At 40.1% G+C, this 15,169-nt stretch overlaps 1 protein-coding gene across 1 annotated transcript in view; it reads right to left on the bottom strand.

Moving 5' to 3' along the window:
• Window positions 1-15,169, bottom strand: part of PER3 (period circadian regulator 3) — a 60,735-nt gene that overhangs the window by 3,511 nt on the left and 42,055 nt on the right. The window contains 4 exon segments of the mRNA XM_059137380.1: window positions 89-239; window positions 803-983; window positions 10,969-11,074; window positions 12,603-13,321. Of these exon segments, the coding sequence (XP_058993363.1) occupies window positions 89-239; window positions 803-983; window positions 10,969-11,074; window positions 12,603-13,321 (1,157 nt within the window).

Here is a 15,169-nt window from a genome sequence, read left to right as displayed (position 1 = left end):
GTGGGATGGTGCAATGCATATTAAGTGCCTCAGGCACTGCCTGGCACAGAGAGACATCATACAGCACAGCTGTTGTCACAGTGCTTACTTGGATGTCTATTCCTTGAGGGACAGTCTGGCTCTGAATCCAAGAGTGCACCTTGGCCAGCTCCTCCCTCTGGCCACATAAGAACCTGGGCTGCCGCCCCTGCAGGCCCGCCAGCTTCTCCAGGTCCTCGCTCAGTACAGCCTCTGTCACCCTGAGGACAAACGAGCAACCTTAGTCCTGAAATAAAGCACAGGGTTCTTCCGTCATCCAAGAAAAGCAATTCTGGGCTTGCGATATACTTTCTATCTCTTGCTAATATATAATGCACATATTAAAAAATAACCGAATCCACTATTGGTCAATGGGTGAAGCTAGAGCACTTTTTCTTGGTGGAAAGCATCTGCACAGCGCTTGAGAGGAAACAGATTTCCCTGAGCTCCTCTCTTGCAGAATGCAGAAAAATTCAGAGTCTAGAGAGAGAAGTTCTGGTACTTGTGCGCCCTCTTGGAAGTGCTGTCTGATGGCTTTCTGGTCTCATGATGCACATGTGGGTTCAGTGTGGACCGGAGTGTGTGTGGGGCACTGCCACTGTGGCCGCTGTCCTAGGCCTACTCATCATCTGACTTCAAATGAGTGAATGAACCATCCATAAAATCTGGTTCTCTAAGAGCATGTATAAAAACACAATTTGAAAATCATCTTGTATTAACCAACATACTTAAGAAATCATTAAATAAAACTCATAAAAGTGGGCCTCCTAAAGTGTGTTCTTACCTCTCAGGTACCTGGTACGTCATGAGAACGCGCTCAGGAGTTTGCTTTCTCCTTCTCCACATGGCCTCGTCAGCTAAACCAGGAAATGTTTCCTCTTCCTGTGCGTCCTCAGACTGCTGCCCGTTGGAGGTGGTTTCAGGACAATCAGTACTAGCGAAGTCCACACTACTGTCCCTGCTTCCTGTCACAGATCAGCAACAGCTACAGGTTAGCAGATACCTCTTGGGGGCTGATTTGCCAAACTTTCTCCTCAAAGACTCTGGCCACCAGCTAACAGTCTGTCCCCACACAGCCCAGCCATGGTCCTGGGTGACCTCACCTCCCGGCTCCTCTGCCTTCCCTAGATCCCCGTCCCTCCTCCCGTGATGAGTGTGGTCAAGGCCATACCTCGCTCCTTTTCATTGCAGCTGCTCCACGTCAGCTCCATCTCCCAATCGCTACACCCCCACTCAGCTTTACTAGCTCGTCTGCTTGTTCGAGTGAACCACGTACAAATCTGAAACCATGCCTTGGCCCTTCAGCTCAGAGCCCAGTGCTCATCATTCAGTCACGTGCTCTGCAAGATTTCTTCTTCCCTCTGACTTCTCACAACTACCCAAATGTCAATGCTCATAAAGCCAACTGTGAATTCTATTCTTATGTCAACCCTAGTAGCCAAAGATATGGAGCAAAGTCATATATAATAGGGTACGTTGGTTCATCATCACCAAAAGGATCATCCAGATGCTGGGTAATTCTGCAATGGTCTCCAGCCAGCACGCCAGCCTGCCCCAGGCCTCCGTTCCCTCACTCTCATCTGTTAGAAACAGAATTCATTATCCTGACACTATTTGTAAGCTTGCTCATATCTACACTCTTTCCTCACTTATTCCTGTTACAGCAGAGAAGCTATCTATCCATCCATCCATAAAGGCCCATCCCTTTATGGCTGTTATGGAGCTTTGCAGATCATTCTTTTCTTATCTTGCAAGATAATTGTTTAAAACAACAACAATAACAATTTTATTGTGGAGTTTATAATACCTGTAGAAATAATATTTCTTTGTAAGCAAAAATAGCACAAAACATGAAGGGGAAATGGAAGTACTCTTAAGGTTCTTAGACATAAAGTGATGTAATACATATAAGGTCTGAAGGTTAACTATGCTAGATAAAAAATGAACTTGTAAATCTTAGAGTAATGACTAAAAAAGGAAAGATGAGAGGTATAACTGAGAAGACAGCAACGGAGAGAAAAAATAATCATTAAAAATACATAATTATCAAAAAGAAAGAGGGAGGAGGAAAAGAAAGAGCAGAGGAGAAAAACATAAAATAAGCAGCAAGTTGGAAGATTTGATTTACACGTGACCATATAAATAATCACATTAAATGTAAATGGTCTAAGTATTCTAATTAAAAGGCAGGGACCATAATATGAATTAAAAAATCAACACCCAACCATATGCTGGTTATCAGAAAACAATTTTAAATATACAGATAAGAGAAAAAATGGAAAAAATATGCCAGATAAACACTAATCAAAATAAAGCTGGAGTGGATATACCAATATTTAAGTAGATATAAAGCAAAGTACATTCCATTATAAAGAGATCAATTAATCAAAAGGGACTAACAATCTTCAATGTGTATGTACTTCATAAAAGCATTAAAATACATGAAGCAAAAACTGAAACATAAGATATAGGCTAATTCAAAACCGTAGTTGGACATTTTAACACCTCTGTCTCTGTAACTGATAAAACAGAAAATCAGTTAGAATGCAGAAGACTAGATCAACATTATTAGCTAACTTGATGTGACTTACATTTATAGAAGAGATTTCTTTTGTGAAAAGCACACATGCTTTTCAATGTGCACATGAAACTTTTACCAAAATAGACCAAATACTGGACCATTAAATAAGTCTCCGTGAATTTTTAAAAATATAGACTATGTTTTCTGACTGTAATTAAGTTAGAAACCAATAAAATACCTGGGGCAAACCGCAAATATTACAAAATTAAAAACATTTTTATAACTCATGGCCAGAAAAGAAAACATAGAAATTGTAAGATATTTTGGACTGAATGAAAATACATCAAAATTTGAGGAATGTACTTGTGTTTAAAGGGAAATTAAAAGCATCAATTGGGGAGCACCTGGGTGGCTCAGTGGATTAAGCTGCTGCCTTCGGCTCAGGTCATGATCTCAGGGTCCAGGTATCGAGCCCCACATCAGGCTCTCTGCTCAGCAGGGAGCCTGCTTCCCCCTTTCTCTTTGCCTAACTCTCTGCCTGCTTGTGATCTCTCTCTCTGTCAAATAAATAAATAAAATCTTTTTTAAAAAAAAGCATCAATTGTATATATTTAGGAAGGAAAAAAAGAGTACCAAAGCAATGCTCTAAGATTAAGAAATCAGAAAAAGAACAAAAAAAATTCCAAAGTAAACAAAAGAAAATAATAAAGGTTAGAGCAGAAATTGATAAGATACAGAATCAGAAAACAGTAGGAATATAAACCCCAGTAAAACCAAAATTGCTTCTTTGAAAAGTTAATAAAATAGGGAACCATAAGGCCAGAACAATCAGAAGAAAATTAATATCAGTAATAAGAGAGAAGACATTACTATAGATTTTACAGACTTTAAAAGGATAAGGAAATATCATAAACAACTTTATGTCAATAAATTCAACAACTTAGATGAAATGGACAAACTCCTTGAAAGATACAAATCACAAACATCACTCAAAAAGACAGAGATGAACTGAGAAGCCCATATATATAAAAGAAATTAAATTTGTTGCCGAAAATCTTCTCCTAAGAAAACTTCAGGCCCAGACAGCTATACTGGTGACTTCTACCAAACATATAAGGAAGACATAATATCATCTCAATATAAACTCTTCCAGAAAAGAGAAGAGAGGGAACAGTTCTCAACTTATTTTTTAGACCAGCATCACCCTGATACCAAAACCAGACAAAGATATTACAAGAAAAGAAGACAAAGGGCCAATATTTCCTTTAATAGTATGATAATCCTTACCAAAATCTTAGAAATGATAATCCTTGCCAAAATCTTAGAAAGAGAATACAACAATATATAAAAAGGATAGGGGTGCCTGGGTGGCCCAGTGGGTTGAGCCTCTGCCTTTGGCTTGGGTCAGCCCCGTATTGGGCTCTCTGCTCAGCAGGGAGCCTGCTTCCCACCCCCCCCCCACTCTGCCTGCCTCTCTACCAACTTGTGATCTCCCTCTCTGTCAAATAAATAAATAAATAAATAAAATCTAATATATATATATATATATATATATATATACACACACACATATGTACACATATATAAATATATATCAAATAAATAAATGAAATCTAAAATGTGGGTGTGTGTGTATATATATTATATCCATATATATAAAGGATAAAATAGCATGGCCAAATACAAGGTTTAATATTTGAAAATTAGTATAATTCACTATCTTAACAGAATAAGGGAGAAGAAACATATAATTACCTCAAAAGATGCAGAAAAATCATCTCAGCAAATTAGCAATAGAAAAGAATTCTTCAGCTATACTAATAAAAGACATTTAAGAAAAATCTACATTTAACATCATACTTAATGGTGAAATTCTCCCTGATTTTCCCCTAAGACTGCTAATAAGATAAAGGTATTAGTCTCACCATTTCTTGTTCAATATTAGGGGTCCTAACAGTCCTAAATAAAGACATACAGATCAGAAAAGAAGAAGTAAGCGTGTTTGAAAAACAAGACTGTCTGTATAGAAAAGTCCTACAGAATCTACAAAAGAGCTACTAAAACTAATGAGTTTAGCAAGATATCAAAATACAAGCTCAAAATAAAAATTCAATTAGATTTCTATATGTCAAAAACAAATACTTGGAAATTTAAATTTTACAATGCCCTTTACAATAGCATAAAAAAATGAAATCCTTAGGATAAATTTAGTAAAGTATGTGTAGAACTTGTGCCCTGAAAACTACAAAATGCTGCTGAGAAAAATTAAAGACCTACATAAATAAGAAATACATTATGCTGTGGATTAGAAGACTCAGTACTATTAGGGTGATAATTCTCTCCAAATTGGTCTACTGATTCAACATGATGTCAATAAATATCCCAGCAGGACTTTCTGTAGAAACTAAGAAACTGATTCTACAATTTATATGGACAAAGGACCTATACTATGCAAAATTACTTTGAAAATAAGAATAAAGTTGGAAGAATTACCCTATCAGATTTCAAAACTTATTTGAAAGTTCTATTACTCAAAAGAATATAGTATTACCATAAAGCTAGCCATATAGATAAATAGAACAGAAAAGAGAGTCTCCAAATGGACCCAACCTGTATGGCCAATTTATCTTCAACAAAGGTGCCAAAGTAATTCAACAGAGGAAAAGACTAATCTTTTCAACAAATGGGAAAGGAACAACTGGAGCGCCAAATGCAAAGAAGGTATATCAACCCTTACCGCATACCACATATAAAAATTGACTAAAAATGGATCACAGACCTAGCTACCAAAGATTGTTAAAAAAGGGTGGCTCAGTTGGTTAAGCGTGGGACTCTTGATTTTGGCTCAGGTAATGATTTCAGGGTTGTGGTATCAAGCCTCACATTGGCTCTGTGTTTGGCACAGAGTCTGCTTGTCCCTCTCCCTCTGCTCCTCACCCTGCTCGTGCTTTCTTAAATAAATAAATAAAATCTTTAAAAAAAATTTTTTTTTACAAAGACACAACAGGGACCCCTGAATGTCTCAATCAGTTAAGTGGCTAACTTTTGACTTTGGCTCAGGGTTGTAAGATCGAGCGCCACACTTGGGATTCTCTCTCTCTCCCTCTCCCAGTGCCCCAGCCCCCACCCATTTGCGCATATATATGCTCCTCTCTCTCTCTCTCTCTCAAAAAAAAAAAAAAAAGACAACAAGCCCCAAATGGAGTCACTTGTGCTTGGCCTATATCAACAAACCAAGACTTAATACTAACCTAACTACAGTTTCACGTTCCCATGAATGTAACTCTTAACCAATCCACAGGGAATTACCTGGTCAGGACTAATGAGATAAATCGCCTGATAAACCCCTCTATTTCCCTTAGGACTGTGACCTTGCCTGAAATAATACATCCTTTACTAGTAGTAACTTCCTTTTCCTGTCCCCTTTCTGCCAAACAAAAAACGAAACAAAACCAAACAAACAAACAAACAAACAAAACCCAAACTCAAAAAACAATAAAAATAAACAAACAACAACAAAAAAAACCCTTTCCATTTAGCTCTTCAGAACTCCTTTCTTTTGCTAGATGGGATGCTGCTCAATTCATGAAACACTGAACAAAGCCAATTTGATCTTCACATTTACTCAGTTAAATGTTTTTGTTTAACAAGATAAAACTATAGGGATGCCTGGGTGGCTCAGTTGGTTAAGCAGCTGCCTTTAGCTCAGGTCATTATCCCAGGGCCCTGGGATCGAGTATCGCATCAGGCTCCTTTCTCAACAGGGAGCCTGCCTCTCTCTCTCTGCCTCTGCCTGCCTCTCTGCCTACTTGTGATCTCAGCCTGTCAATTAAATAAATAAAATCTTAAAAAAAAAAGATCAAGCTATAAAACTTCAAAAAGAAATAGGAGACTATCAGTGACTTAGAGACAAAGAAAAGCATTACATAGTGATAAGGGGCTCAATACAACAAGAGGCTATAACACTTGTAAATACCTGTGTACTCAACCTAGGAACACCTAAATATACAAAACAAATATTAATAGATATAAAGGGAGACGCTGACAATAGTAAAATTATATAATATTGGGAATATAATAATGTATATAATATTTATTAATATATTATTAACGTATAACATATTATATATGATATATAATATAATAATATTGGGAAACTTTAACACCCCACTTAAAAGACAAATCAGACGAAAAGAGACAATGGCTCTGAACGACATTAGACCACACAGGACTTAACAGATACATATGAACATTCCATCCAAAGACAGCAGAATATACATTCTTTTCAAGTGCATATGGAATATTCCCCAGGCAAGATCACATGTTACGCCACAAAACATATCTCAGTAAGTTTAGAAAGACTGAAATCATATCAAACATCTTTTCTGACAATAATATGAAACTTGAAATTAATTATCAGGAAAAAACTGGGAAAAAAACACAAATACGTGGAGGATAAATAACATACTACTAAAAAACTAATTTGTTAAATCAAAGAGGAAATAAAAAAACACATGGAGACAAATGAAAACGTAAACACAATGGACCTATGGGAAGCAGCAAAGGCAGTTCTAAGAGGCAATTTTATAGCAATAAGGGACTACCTCAAGAAACAAGAAAAATCTCAAAACAATATAGCTATAACACCTAAAGGAAACAAAGAGCAAAAAAAGCTCAAAGTTAGTAGGGAGAAGAAAATACAGATCAAAGTGGAACTACATGAAATGGAGACTAAGAAAACAGAGAAAAGGGACGCCTGGGTGGCTCAGTTGGTTAAGCGGCTACCTTCGGCTCAGGTCATGATCCCAGCGTCCTGGGATCAAGTCCCACATCGGGCTCCTTGCTTATCGGGGAGCCTGCTTCTCCCTCTGCCTCTGCCTGCCACTCTGTCTGCCTGTGCTTGCTCGCGCGCTCTCTCTCTCTCTCTGACAAATTAAAAAAAAAAAAATCTAAAATTAAAAAAAATTAAAAAGAAAACAGAGAAAAGATTGATGAAACCATGAGGTGGTTCTTTGAAAAGAAAAAAACAAACTGCTAAAACTTTAGTCAGTCTCATGAAGAAAAAAGAAAGAAGAATTAAATAAATAAAATCAGAAAAGAAAGAGAAGTAACCACTGACACCACAAAAATACAAAAGATTAAAAGCCACTACTACAAGAAATCATATGCAATAAGTTAGACAACCTGGAAGAAATGGATAAATTCCTAAAAACATACAAACTTCGAAAACAAAATCTGGAAGAAATAAAAATCTGAACAGACTGATTACTTGTAATGAAAATGAATCAGTAATCAAAACCCTTCCACCAACAACAGTTCAGAACCAGATGGCTTCACAGGTAAATTCTACCAAACATTTATTAAAAATTTTTTTAAAAGTTCTATTTATTTAAGCAATCTCTATACCTAATGTGGGGTCTGAATTCATGACCCTGAGATCAAGAGTCACATGTTCCACTGCCTGAGCCAGCTAGGTACTCCTAATTCTACCAAACATTTAAAGAAGAGCTGATACCTTGTGTTGTCAAACTATTCCAGAGAATCAAAGAGGAAGGAAAGCTTTCAAATTCATTCTATGAGGACAGCATTACCTTGATACCAAGTCCAGACAAAGACACTACAAAACAAGTAACTACAGGTCCATATCCCTGATGATGCAAAAATCCTCAACAAAATACTAGTAAACTGAATTAACAATATGTTAAAAGGATCATTCACCATGATGAAGTAGGATTTATTACAGAAATGCAAGGATAGTTCAGTATCTGCAAATCAGTCAACATGATATATACCATACTAATAAAGGATAAAAACCACACAATCCTCTTAATAATTGTAAAAAAAGCATTTAACAAAATTCAGCCTCCATTCACGATAAAAACTCCCAACAAAGTGGGTTTAGAGAGAACATACCTCAACATAATAAAGGCCACAAACCCACAGCTAACATCATGCTTGATGGTGAAAAAATTGAAAGCTCTCATTCTAAGATCAAAAACAAGACAAAGATGCCCCAACTTTTTATTCAAGATCTCATTTATTTATTTATTTGTCAGAGAGAGAGAGAGAGAGAGAGAGAGAAAGCATGCACAAGAAGGGAGAGCAGTAAGTAGAGGGAGAAGCAGCCTCCCTGCTAAGCAGGGAGCCTGACGTGGGACTCAATCCCAGGACCCTGGAATCACTACCCAAGCTGAAGGCAGACACTCAACCAACTAAGCCACCCAGGTGTCCCACCCCCGCTCTTATTCAACATGGTACTGGAAGTCCTAGTTTTAGCGATCAGACAAGAAAAGGAGATCAAAGGCATCCAAATTAGCAAGGAAGAAATAAAACATCATTATTTGCAGATGGCATGATACGATATATAGAAAACCCCAAAGACTACAAAAAAAAAAAAAAACTATTAGAAAAAATAAATTCAGTAAAGTGTGAGACACAAAATTAATACAGGGAAATCTGTCTCATTCTATATACTAATAATGAAGCAGCCAAAAGAAAAATTAAGAAAATAATCCCATTGTGGTGTCTGGGTGGCTTAGTCAGCTAAGCCTCTGCCTTCGGCTCAAGTTGTGATCTCAGGGGCCTAGGATCAGTCCTCATGTCAGGCTCCCTGCTCAGTGAGGAGTCTGCTTCACCCTCTGCCTCTGCTCCTGCTCTCTCTCTCTCTCAAATAAATGAATAAACTTTTTAAAAACCTCCACAAAAACACTAATTTGAAAAGATATATCCACCTCCATGTTCACTGTATCATTATTTACAATAGCCAAGATACGGAAGTAGCTTAAGTGTCCATCAACAGATGAAAGGATAAAGAAGAGGCAGCGTATATATATATACAATGGAATATTACTCAGCCATAAAAAAGAATGAAATCTTGCCATTTGTGACAACATGGATGGAGCCAGAGAGTAGAAACCTAAACAAAATAAGTCAGACAGAAACAAGTATCATATTATTTCACTCCTGTGGAATTTAAGAAACAAAAGAACTAAGGAGGAAAAAAAAGAGAGACAAACCAAAGAAACAAACTCTTTACAGAGAACAAACTGATGGTCACCAAAGGGGAGATGGGTGGGGGATGGGGAGACATAGGGAATGGGGGTTAAGGAGTATACTTGCTGAGACAGGCACTGGGTATTATATGGAAGTGTTGAATCACTATTATTGTACATGTGAAACTAACCTCATACTGTATGTTACTAGTTATAGTATATAGTATATACACTATATAGTATAGTATAGTATATGACTACAATTATGCTGGAATTAAAAACCTTAAAAAAAGAGATGTGATGAGCACACATGCACACACACACACACTTACACACACATATGTGTGTACATGCGTGTGCACACACATGCACTGGAATGTTACTTAGCCTTCAAAAAAGAATGAGATCCTGTCAGCTGCAACAACATGGATAACCTAGAGGGCATTATACTAAGTGAAGTCAGTCAGACAGAGAAGACACAACTTGTATCACTTGTATGTGGAATCTAAAAAACAAAAGAACCAACCAACCAAGTAGAAACAGATCATACTTATAAAGAACTAGTGGTTGCCAGAGGGCAGGGGCTTGGGGGAGAAGCAACATAGTTGAGAGGATTAAGAGGCGGGAACTTCCAGTCGTAAACAAGTAAGTCACAGAGATGAAAAGTGCCACACAAGGCACCGCCTAATGGACAGAATTGTTGAATCACTATGTCGTACACTGGAAACTAACAGAGCATTGCGTGCAAACCAGACTTCAAAATAAAAATAAAATAAAGTTAACCATACACTTAATACACAGCCTAGCAATTTCATTCCTAGATATTCACCGAATAGAAATGGAAAACCTACGTCCACGAAGGGACGCAGGCTCCAATGGCCCAGCAGCATGATTCATGACAGCCCCAAACGGGAAGCACCTGAATGACCACCCCGCGGGGGACGGACTTCCGCACAATCTAACCCTGCCCGGTCCTAAGAAGGGACAAGCAACCGACACGCACCAGTCAGGATCCGTCCTCGGCAGCACCGTGTTAACTGGGAGGCCCTGAATGCGAAAGGCTGCAGCTGGACCCTTCGGCTGACATGACATTATAGAAAAACCAAAACTGTCGTGCTAGGAAGCGAATCGGCGGCTGCCGGGAGCTGGAGCATCAGGGCAGAAGCCGAGTCTACCGGGTCACACGAGAGCGCCTCCAGGTGAGGGAAACGTCCTCCGTGCTCACTGTGGTGCTCTGACACTCACGTATGTTTTTGTCAGAATTCTTGTCTTGTATACCCAAATTTGGTGAGTTCTATTGTGTGTATATGTACCCCAAAAAGTTCATAAAAAAAAGAAAAAATACTTTATTTCCACACCAGTGCCAAAGCCAGACGGCCCATCGCACAGGGTTCTCCTGGCCACAGAGCTGAAAGAATTCACATTTCGACCCACTACCTGATGCCGCAGAACCCGTTCCAGACGGCGGCTCCTCGTGGAGCAGTGCCGTGGACAGCTCACCCGCGGCAAAACCGCTGCTCTTCCCACGACTGCCCGAGACGCGCTGCAGGAAGTCAGGACACAGGAAAGATTTTAACCTCTCAAGCATCCTATTACAAAATAACTGGCAGATCTTCAACTTCACGTTAAATAGAATAAAGAGCAGACAGAAGGGACAGATCAAACAGTGCAGCCTGTCCCCGGGAATGTGGCTTTTACCTTTCCATGTAATATTCCCTATGTAATACTAGAGATACTGCTGGTTTTTGAGCGCCAGGCTCCATACGGTTGTATGCTTTTTTGTTTTGTCATTCCAAAAATCTATACTGCACGTTTTGTAAGTTCTAAGCACTGTTCTCAAAACTTGGGACTAGAGTCATGAACAAAGCAGAAGTCCAGCTATCCTGAGCTTATGGTGCATGGGAAGAATCATTATATGAATATTACTTCGTTAAAGCCTCAGAATAAGGCAGCGAGGATTAATCTCTTCATTTTCCAAGTGAGGAATGAAGAAGGGAGGCTGGCGGCCGTGGTTCGGCTAACACACCGAACCCGGGCCAGAGCACCTGCGTCCCTGTCTTGCTGCACAGGCCGGCTTCGCTCATGGGCATACACTCTGCACATTTCTAAGGACACTAATATCAGGCTTTGAAATTTCAGCGTATTTTCTTGTTTTGGAACATCAGATTGTGACTATTTGTCAAAAAGGGGTATTATGCCTTGAAAAGAAGACTGAAGAAAAACTGTAAAAATTCACACTTGTCTTGAATCCTGTACCTAAATATAGGAATATCCTATTCCCAAGTTTAACTGGATACATACATCTGAGAATGATTTTTAGGTAAAAGAGATAAAAAGTTAAAGGAAAATGACCATTTTAATTTTTTGGTTTTGAAAATGATGTGCATTCGTGTGGGACTAGAAGTTGCCTACTTTACTGAGAAGTCATGGGCAGAAAGGGACTCCCCGGCTCAGTCCATAGCTGGTGTCCCTCAGCCGTGCCTGCAGGAACACACTCACTCCCGTCGGGTCTTGTTAGTATGGTTTACTCCTGCCTTACCACCCACAACCCCAGTTGTAAGTAAGAAAACACATTTTACAGGCAATGGGTATGTTAAGTTTAATGACTGGGTATCATTTTTCTTAAACATTTTATTTCTTTTTATTTTAGAGAGAGACAGAGCATGTGTGTGTGTGAGCAGGGGGAGGGGCAGAGGGAAACTTAAGCTGACTCTGTGCTCAGCACAGAGCCTGACGTGGGGCTCGATCTCATGACCCTGAGAGCATGACCTGAGCTGAAATCACGAGTCAGACACTTAATCAACTGAGGCATCCTGGATATCAAATTTTAAAAGGCAGGGGGTGGAAACCCAGTTCACATAGAAAACGTGAAAGACAGCACTTTGGGAACAAACCTCACAAAGTGTCTAAGAAACCAGAACACAGCAGATTCTTTAACTCCGGCTTTTGAAATGGAGCCAGGCAGATACAGTACATATTTCTGGAACACAAAGCTGCATCAACCCCAGCCATGAAGTCAACTATCTGCTAAGCCTTCAGTATTGGGTCTCAGGGCAAGAGCCTTAATTTTAACAAGGACCCACATTTATGTTCTCGCTCATGTGCTGGAGGTTAGTGTCACTTACAGACTTTGCTTCCGGACAAATATCCCTTCTCGTCTGATCTGAAGATTCACAGGATCCGAGCATGTCTGCCTGCAGTAAGTTTAGCTGTAGCGGTGAGCTGCTCCCTGAGTTAACGCAGGGGTGCTCTCCACACCGCATCTCCCATTTTCCCTCTGCCCGCCTCCGGCCGGGGACAGAGGACAGTGGCTCCAGGTGTGGAGCAACGGCAGATAGTGAGGCCAGCGTTCCAGAAGAGCCCGCTGTTCCCAGGAAATCATATGGGCAGAAGGATGGTGACAACAGGGGACAGCCATGGGGATCAGGCAAGAAAATGGTCATCACAGTATCTAAAGAAGAAGGGAGCGCAGGAAAAGTCTGCAAGTCATTCCATAAAGTGGCCTTAGGCAGCCGATTGAGCGCGGTCAGGGACACTGCATGATCTCTTCCCACAGAAGGCAGGGCTGGGACGAGGTAAGTAGCCAGGTCGGGAGCCATCAAGGCAGCCGGGGAGGGAAGGCTGGAGGCGAGGGAAGGGCTCCAGGGCTGCCTGTGCCGGCCGTCTCCTCCCAAGCGGGGACAGAAGGTGTCCTGGGCGTCCCTGCTGTTCCACGGCCCCGACGGCTTCTTCCGCCCGGGCTTCCCCTTCTTGCAGCCAGCTGACCCGGCCTGCTTGGAAGCAGAGTCTCCTGCAACCATAGAGAGGGAGGCATATTATTAAAAACTCAAACCAAAAAAGAAGACAAGAAGGCCACTGACAGGTAATTATAAATAGATTAGGAAAGAAGAGACACTTGTCAACAGTAACTATGTCTCCCACTACTCCTGAAGACATGAGCAAGATCCCAGATAAAAGCTGTTGTAAAGTAAACTTATTTCAGTATCTCTCAATCACTTTCCTTAGAAAATCAGCTTCTCAGATCCAGGATCTAAGAAAGATCTTTGATAACAAATTGCTAAGATGAATTTATTCCATCATCATCTCCCACTTTTTTTTTTTTTTGTTAAATTTTATTTTTATTTATTTGACAGAGAGTGAGAGAGAACACAAGCAGGCAGAGAAGCAGGCAGAGCGAGAGGGAGAAGCAGGCACCTTGCCAAGCAAGGAGCCCGACATGGGGTTTGATCCCAGGACCCTGGGATCATGACCTGAGCCAAAGGCAGTTGCCTAACCAACTGAGCCACCCAGGCACCCCCATCTTCCACTTTCTTAAAAGCAAAACTCCACATCTCCCAGCACTTACACAAATTTATAAAATCTTTAAAAAAAAAAAAAAAAAGAGTCTCTTAGGGTTTGTCTCCCTCTCAGGTTTCACCTTGTTTTATTTTTTTCCTTTCTTCCCCTATGATCCTCTGTTCTGTTTCTTAAATTCCACATATGAGTGAAATCATGTGATAATTCTTTCTCAGACTAACTTATTTTGCTTAGCCTAATAGACTCTAGTTCCACCCACGTCATTGCAAATGGCAAGATTTCTTTTTTTTTTTTTTTAAGATTTTATTTATTTGACACATAGAGATCACAAGTAGGCAGAGAGGCAGGCAGAGAGAGAGGAGGGGGGAAGCAGGCTCCCTGCTGAGCAGAGAGCCCGATGTGGGGCTCGATCTCAGGACCCTGAGATCATGACCTGAGCCAAAGGCAGAGGCTTTAACCCACTGAGCCACCCAGGTGCCCCAAGATTTCATTTTTGATGGCTGCATGATATTGCATTGTAGATATAGACCACATCTTCTTTATCCATTTGTGGACATCTGGGCTCTTTCCATATTTTGGCTATTGTGGATACTGCTTCTATAAACATTGGGGTGCAGGTCCCCTTTCGAGTCCCTACATCTGTGTCTTTGGGGTAAATACCCTGTAGTGCAATTGTTGAGTCGTAGGGTAGTTCTATTTTCAACTTTTTGAGAAACCACCATACTATTTTGTAGAGTGGCTGCGCCAGCTTGCATTCCCACCAACAGTGTGGCAGGGTTCCCCTTCCTCCACAACCTTGCCAACATCTGTCATTTCCTGACTTGTTAATTTTAGCCATTCTGACTGGTGTGAGTGGTGTCTCACTGTGGTTTTGATTTGTATTCCCCTAATGCAGAGCATTTCTTCATGTGTCTTTTGGCCATGTGGATGTCTTTTTTAGAGAAAGGTCTGTCCTCTCTTCTGCCCATTTCTTGATTGGATTATTTGTTCTTTGGGTGTTGAGTTTGATAAGTTCTTTATAGATTTTGGATACTAGCCCTTTATCTGATATGTCATTTGCAAATATCTTCTCCCATTCTGTCCGTTGTCTTTGAGTTTTGTGGACTGTTACCTTCACTGTGCAAAAGATTTTTATCTTGAAGTCCTAATAGTTCATTTTTGCCTTTGTTTCTCTTACCTTTGGAGACCTGTCTAGCAAGAAGTTGCTGTGGCCAAGGTCAGAGAGGCTGCTGCCTGTGTTCTTAAGGATTTTTGATGGATTCCTGTCTCACATTTAGGTCTTTCATCCATGTTGAGTATTTTTTATGAATGGTGTAAGGAAATGGTCCATTTTTGTTCTTCT

Source organism: Mustela lutreola, chromosome 10 (assembly GCF_030435805.1).
Source record: "Mustela lutreola isolate mMusLut2 chromosome 10, mMusLut2.pri, whole genome shotgun sequence".
NCBI lineage: Eukaryota > Metazoa > Chordata > Mammalia > Carnivora > Mustelidae > Mustela > Mustela lutreola.
This window is presented reverse-complemented; position numbering and strand designations above follow the sequence as displayed.